The sequence below is a fragment of the Sander vitreus genome, unplaced genomic scaffold, assembly GCF_031162955.1.
Source record: "Sander vitreus isolate 19-12246 unplaced genomic scaffold, sanVit1 ctg215_0, whole genome shotgun sequence".
In the NCBI taxonomy this organism is placed as follows: Eukaryota; Metazoa; Chordata; class Actinopteri; order Perciformes; family Percidae; genus Sander; species Sander vitreus.
The window spans coordinates 162,501-170,000 of NW_027595407.1; the positions used below are offsets into that span (position 1 = coordinate 162,501).

The following is a 7,500-nucleotide window of genomic DNA, read 5'->3' on the forward strand; positions in this document are numbered from 1 at the left end:
ACCAAGTTCCTCTACATCCGACTGAAGGTATATACTTCACGTGTTTACTACGTATTTACTATGAGCAGGAATCAGGAGAACGTGTTGTTGTGTATTTCTGTTCATCTAGGAGTCCTCTGGAGGACTGCAGGACACGGACCCCTACAGTCCTCCAGAGTACCCCTACTCTGGAGGACTGCAGGGGGTACATGTCCCCTCTAGGGGTCCTCTGGAGGACTGCAGGGGGTACGTGTCCCTCTAGGGGTCCTCTGGAGGACTGCAGGAGGTACGTGTCCCCCTAGGGGTACTCTGGAGGACTGCAGGAGGTACGTGTCCCCCTAGGGGTACTTTGGAGGACTGCAGGAGGTACGTGTCCCCCTAGGGGTCCTCTGGGGGACTGCAGGTGGTACGTGTCCCCCTAGGGGTACTCTGGGGGACTGCAGGTGGTACGTGTCCCCCTAGGGGTACTCTGGAGGACTGCAGGGAGGCACGTGTCCCCCTAGGGGTCCTCTGGAGGACTGCAGGTGGTACGTGTCCCCCTAGGGGTCCTCTGGAGGACTGCAGGGGGTACGTGTCCCTCTAGGGGTCCTCTGGAGGACTGCAGGAGGTACGTGTCCCCCTAGGGGTACTTTGGAGGACTGCAGGGGGTACATGTCCCTCTAGGGGTCCTCTGGAGGACTGCAGGAGGTACGTGTCCCCTTAGGGGTACTCTGGAGGACTGCAGGAGGTACGTGTCCCCCTAGGGGTACTCTGGAGGACTGCAGGAGGTACGTGTCCCTCTAGGGGTACTCTGGAGGACTGCAGGAGGTACGTGTCCCCCTAGGGGTCCTCTGGGGGACTGCAGGTGGTACGTGTCCCCCTAGGGAGGGGGTACGTGAGATTGAAAAAAGCTCCACTGGTCTAAATGTTAGATGTGATTTTCAGACTCTCTTTTGTATGAAGTTGTTTCCTAAAAAAACATGAACCCTTCTAGACAGGAGAGGAAGAAGAGGAGGAGGAAGAGGAAGGAGAGGAAGAGGAAGAGGAGGAAGGAGAAGGGGAAGATCCTAACCTTTTATGGAGCCCCGATGGCGCCCCGACTGATTCTCTGTCCGTTGCTGCTGTGGGGATAAAAAGTGATAAAAGCCGCCGCCGTTCAAGGTAATTTAACAAGTTACTATCTGCATAAAGAGTACTTTTACTGTTGGTACTTTAAGTATATTTTAAGGCTGACGTGTTTGTACTTTTAGTTCAGTAAACGACTGGTGGTTACAGTGCAATACGGTAATATTTAGACTTTTTTTACTTAAAATATTTTGACTTTTACTAAAAGTATTGACTTTTTTACTTAAAATATTTTGACTTTTACTAAAAGTATTGACTTTTTTACTTAAAATATTTTGACTTTTTTTACTTAAAATATTTTGACTTTTTTTACTAAAATATTTTGACTTTTTTTACTAAAAATATTTTGACTTTTTACTAAAAATATTTTGACTTTTTACTAAAAATATTTTGACTTTTTACTAAAAATATTTTGACTTTTTACTAAAAATATTTTGACTTTTTTACTAAAAATATTTTGACTTTTTTACTTAAAATATTTTGACTTTTTTTACTACAAATATTTTGACTTTTTACAAAAAATATTTTGACTTTTTTACTTAAAATATTTTGACTTTTTTTACTAAAAATATTTAGACTTTTTTACTAAAAATATTTAGACTTTTTTACTTAAAATATTTTTATTTCATTCACATGGTCAACATGAATAACTTATGTTTCTGCTCCACATCAGCGCTGTCCAGCAGGACACGGAGACGCAAGAGGCCGAGAGCCAGCTGGACTCTGGCGGGGACGCAGACGGAAACGAGGTGTTGGACGGAGACGGCGAGGACGGCGACTGGAAACCCGACAGCGACCCTGAGCCGCGGACCTCGAAGCCACCACCGCCCGCTCGCAGGAAGCGCAGAGCCAAAACGCCGGGGCGCGTGGAGGGGAAGCTGATCGAGCGTAAAACGGCGTGTAAGGTCTGCGGCGTTTGGTACCGGCTGATGGGCAGCCTGATCAAACACGCGTGGAGCCACGCTGAGGAATTGCCGCACGTCTGCGGCGTTTGCGGCGAGAATTTCGCCTCGCCGGAAGACCTAAAGGGACACCTCAAGACCTACCAGAAGACCCACGAGTGCTCGTATTGTTCCAAGGCTTTCTTCACCGTCACCGGCCTCCAGTACCACACCACGCGCCACACGGGCGACCGCCCGTTCAAATGCGACGTGTGCAACAAAACCTTCCCGCGCCTGTCGAGTCTGAGCGTGCACCGATGGGTCCACGTGGAGGACAAGCCCTACAAGTGCGAGGTCTGCCCGAGAGCATTCGGTTTGAAGGCGCAGCTCCAGGCGCACGTCCGCTTGCACGCCGGGCGAGACAAGTACCAATGCAACGTCTGCGGTAAGTTCCTAACCGACCTGCGGTCCCTGTCCCGCCACAAGACGGTCCACTCGGGCGAGCGGCGCTACGGCTGCGAGGTCTGCGGGAAGCGCTTCAAGCTGGCCAACGCGCTCAAGTCGCACCAGCTGACGCACACGGAGCGCGAGCGCCCGTTCCTCTGCCACATCTGCTGCAACACGTTCACCACCAACTGCACGCTCAACGCCCACTTCCGGCGCATGCACTGCAGCGAGCGGCCGTTCGCCTGCGGCGTGTGCGGCAAGGGCTTCATATCCAACGGCGAGCGCAAGGCGCACATGCGCACGCACACGGGCGAGGCGCCGTACGGCTGCTCCGAGTGCGGCCGCTTCTTCAAGCGCAAGAGCCACCTGAACAACCACGTGCGGAGCCACCTGGGCATCAAGCGCTACGCGTGCGCCGTGTGCGGGAAGGCGTGCTCGCGCCAGGAGCACCTGACCGTGCACATGCGGACGCACAACGGCGAGCGGCCGTACCAGTGCGCGCTCTGCGACAAGGCCTTCACGCAGAGCCACTGTCTGAAAACGCACATGAAAAGCCACGGGGGCGGCGGAGAGGGAGACGAGCCGTTCCTTAACGCATCGGCGCCCTGAGAGGCTCATCCTGCAGCAGCAGTGGCAGCAAAAAACTGTCCTGTTAGTAGTGTCCTGAGGAGTGTCCTGGGACAGCCAGACACTGTCCTGTACACTGTCCTGTGACTCCCATGACTGTCCTGGGACAGTCAGACACTGTCCTGTGACTCCATGACTGTCCCGGGACAGTCAGACACTGTCCTGTACACTGTCCTGTGACTCCCAGACACTGTCCTGTGACTCCATGACTGTCCTGGGACAGTCAGACACTGTCCTGTGACTCCATGACTGTCCTGTGACTCCCAGACACTGTCCTGTGACTCCCATGACTGTCCTATGACTCCCAGACACTGTCCTGTGACTCCATGACTGTCCTGGGACAGTCAGACACTGTCCTGTGACTCCCAGACACTGTCCTGTGACTCCATGACTGTCCTAGGACAGTCAGACACTGTCCTGTGACTCCCATGACTGTCCTATGACTCCCAGACACTGTCCTGTGACTCCATGACTGTCCTATGACTCCCAGACACTGTCCTGTGACTCCCATGACTGTCCTGGGACAGTCAGACACTGTCCTGTACACTGTCCTGTGACTCCCAGACACTGTCCTGTGACTCCCATGACTGTCCTGGGACAGTCAGACATGTCCTGTGACTCAGGACCTCAGGACAGTGTCTGGCTGTCCCAGGACACTCCTCAGGACACTACTAACAGGACAGGACAGTTTTTTTGCTGCCACTGCTTCTCTCGTTCTGTCTGGAGAGTCCTGTCGGCGAAGGTGATTTTAAATATCTGTGTCCCGTTATTGTTTAGGCAGCATTTAACATTTGAGAAATTTAGTTTGTTTTGTTCAGTAAAATAATGTTTTTGTAAGCCATCCAGATAAAGAAGTGGAACGTAAGTATTGCTCTGGTGTTGGTTCTGCTTTTTGATAGGAAAAAGGAAACCAAACTGGATTTGCTGAAACAATTAATCAACAATCTAAAAGGTTTTCAACCTGGACCCTTGTTTTCCCAGTTTGTGTTCGATGGGAACAACAATCTTTGACATTGGTGCCGTATTGAAGCGAGAAACGTCCACTAAAAGTTCTGTTGTTGCTGCTGACAGACTCAGATTATTATTCTAAGTGTCTGACAACATTATGAAAGGATCCCTACAGAGATAGACCTTTTAGTTAAAGAGGAAGATCCTTTTAGTTTAACATGAAACAGCCCCGAAATCACCATCACCAAACCCACCAGACTCCATGTAAATAATCAGGACTTTTAGCGTGTATAGAGCCAGCATATCTCCACCAGACTCCATGTAAATAATCAGGACTTTTAGCGTGTATAGAGCCAGCATATCTCCACCAGACTCCATGTAAATAATCAGGACTTTTAGCGTGTATAGAGCCAGCATATCTCCACCAGACTCCATGTAAATAATCAGGACTTTTAGCGTGTATAGAGCCAGCATATCTCCACCAGACTCCATGTAAATAAACAGTCATTTAAGCATCGTAGAATACACTTCATTCAGAGTCGACAGAAACAAAATAAAACCATGAAAAGATGTTTTGGGTCGTCTCTCCACTGTTACAACCATCACAACTCTAGTTTTGGTTGAAATAAACGCATAGTTTATGATTTACATGTGGAGATATGCTGGCTCTATACACGCTAAAAGTACTGATTATTTACATGGAGTCTGGTGGAGATATGCTTGCTCTATACACGCTAAAAGTCCTGATTATTTAATGGAGTCTGGTGGAGATATGTTGGCTCTATACACGCTAAAAGTCCTGATTATTTACATGGAGTCTGGTGGAGATATGCTGGCTCTATACGCGCTAAAAGTACTGCTTTTTTTAATGGAGTCTGGTGGTAGCAACCTTCAAAGACTGTTGTAGTTTCAGCGTCTTAAACATAAAGAAATGAAGTCCTTTTAGTGTCTGTTTTACGTCGCTGTAATCAGTTTTAAAAGTTTCAGTTCATTAGTTTGTTACGAGTTGAACCCGTAAACCAGAAATATGGGTTTCTTTTTAACCAAATTACTCAAAATATTAAGTACAATTGCAAGTACTTGATTACTACTTTCATTGAATTGTGGGTATTCGATGTTATAGCATTTGAAAAAATTGAAATGGATTTAAGACGTGACTAAACTTTGACGTCCAAACGTCAGATTCTCCACCAACATACGTTCCTCTAATATTAGTCAGAATCAAAATCAGGTCTAATCTCCTAGAAATGAGACTTATTGACCATGAATTACAAAAACACGTTTAAAAGTATTGTGATAAGTTGGTGTTGGTGAAACATAGCATCGAAAACATTGGAAAAAGTGACAAAAACATTGAAAAAAGCTACGTAAAAAAGTGACGTAAAAAAGTGACGTTAAAAAGCGACGTAAAAAAGCGACGAAAACATTGAAAAAAGCAACGTAAAAAAGTGACGTAAAAAAGTGACGAAAACATTGAAAAAAGTGACGGAAAAAGTGACAAGAAGACGTAAAAAAGTGACGAAAACATTTCAGTGTTTTCGGCATTTTTTTTACGTAAAAAAGCGACAAAAAAAGTGACAAGAAGACGTAAAAAAGTGATGAAAACATTGAAAAAAGTGACGGAAAAAAAGATAACGTGTCAAAAATATAATAAAGAAACGGCCCAGAGAAGTGTTAGTTAGTTAGTCAGTTAGTTAGTCCGTCAGTTAGTCAGTTAGTCAGTCAGTTATTCAGTCAGTTAGTCAGTCAGTTAATTAGTCAGTTAGGTAGTCAGTCAGTCAGTCAGTTAGGTAGTTAGTCAGGTAGTCAGTCAGTTAGTTATTCAGTTAGTCAGTTAGTTAGTTAGTCAGTCAGTCAGTCAGTTAGTTTGAGCGAAGGACTCTAGTTCGAGGTCGACCAGAAGACGACACGACGGTTGGCGTCAAAGCTTTGGTCGCTTATTTCGACAATTTTCCCGACATTTTATAAGCTTTTTGTCACTTTTTGTTTCTGCACTTTTGACGTTTTTTGTCCCCCCCCCCCCGACGTTTCTGAACCTTTTTCCGACACTTCAGTCTGTATTGGTTGTGGTTTTTTCTCACTTTTTTTGACGTTTTCGTTGTTTTTTTCCGACATTTGTCACATTTTTGACGTTCGTTTATCACATTGTTTTCTAATGCTATAAAAGTGAACTGCTCATTTGTTTGACTTGTGAGAGCGTTGTAGGGAACCATCCACGTTACTTTCATTTTTTGACTATTTGGTTGAAAGAAACCCAAATTTCTGAAATGGAAACTTGTAAAATGGGGACACCAGGAGGGATTAACCGACTTCGTGTTTCTTTCTGTTCGAAGACGTTATAACTGTACCGAGATGTATTTCTTACATTTTTAATAATTAGTTTTCTGTTTTAATTCTCTCCTGTTAACTGTCAGTGTTTTATTGTTGCATTCAGGGAACGTGGGAAATAAAACGTCTCTCAAACAGAGAACTTTTAATTAACGTAATCAGCCCTTAAACTCTGTGTGATGATCCCTAGTGTGTGTGTGTGTGTGTGTGTGTGTGTGTGTGTGTGTGTGTGTATATATACATGTGTGTGTGTCTTTGTCTCTGTGTGTGTGTGTGTCTTTGTCTCTCTGTGTGTGGGTCTCTGTCTGTGTGTATGTGTGTGTCTCTCTGTCTGTGTGTGTGTGTGTGTCTGTCTCTCTGTGTGTGTGTGTGTGTGTGTCTCTGTCTGTGTGTGTCTCTCTGTCTGTGTGTGTATGTGTGTGTCTCTCTGTCTGTGTGTGTGTGTGTGTGTGTCTCTCTGTGTGTGTGTGTGTGTGTGTGTGTGTGTGTGTGTGTGTGTGTGTGGGGGGATAATGTGTGTGTGTGTGTGTGTGTGTGTGTGTGTGTGTGTGTGTGTGTGTGGGTGTGATAATCTCTATTGAGAACACTTTCATATCCCACGTGGCCCTGAATGCAGCATATGGTGCCTTAAAGTGCATGTTTCCCTTCAGTATTGTAATAGTACTGCATATATCCTGCTTTTATTTGTGTTTTAAACTGCTGACGTATCGTACTTGTACATGTATTACTTGTACATGTATTACTTGTACATGTATTACGTATCGTACTTCACTGTAAAACATGTTTGTTACACCAAAATAAAGTACGTTCTGTGTACAAAATTTCCCACGTTCATGAAGTTTATGAGGAAGTTTGGACCCCGGTGGTGGAAAGTAACAAAGTACATTTACTCGAGTAGAGATTTGATGTATTTGTACTTTAATTGAGTGTTTTCTTTTCACAACTGTTTTAGCTTTGAGTGATTGATTCTCGTGGGTGTGGTGTGTACTGTGAGTTGTGTGAGTACTGTTGTGTGTGTTGTGTGTTGTGAGTGTGTGTGTTGTGAGTACTGTGTGTGTACTGTGACTACTGTGTGTGTGTTGTGAGTACTGTGTGTGTACTGTGACTACTGTGTGTGAGTACTGTGTGTGTGTGAGTGTACTGTGACTACTGTGTGTGTGAGTACTGTGTATGCGTGTGTGAGTGT

The 7,500-nt window shown here is 45.6% G+C and overlaps 1 protein-coding gene across 3 annotated transcripts in view; it reads left to right on the top strand.

The window, feature by feature from the left end:
* The window catches only part of LOC144513321 (uncharacterized), an 11,840-nt gene extending 8,200 nt beyond the window's left edge, over positions 1-3,640 (top strand). For all 3 annotated transcript variants that reach the window (XM_078244363.1, XM_078244364.1, XM_078244365.1), the window contains exons 8-10: positions 1-27; positions 953-1,119; positions 1,757-3,640. The exon at positions 1-27 is cut by the window's left edge and continues 197 nt beyond it. In XM_078244363.1, the coding sequence (XP_078100489.1) occupies positions 1-27; positions 953-1,119; positions 1,757-3,020 (1,458 nt within the window). In that variant the 3' untranslated portion in view covers positions 3,021-3,640. The remainder of the gene's footprint in view (positions 28-952; positions 1,120-1,756) is intronic.
* Positions 3,641-7,500: the final 3,860 nt, after the last annotated feature.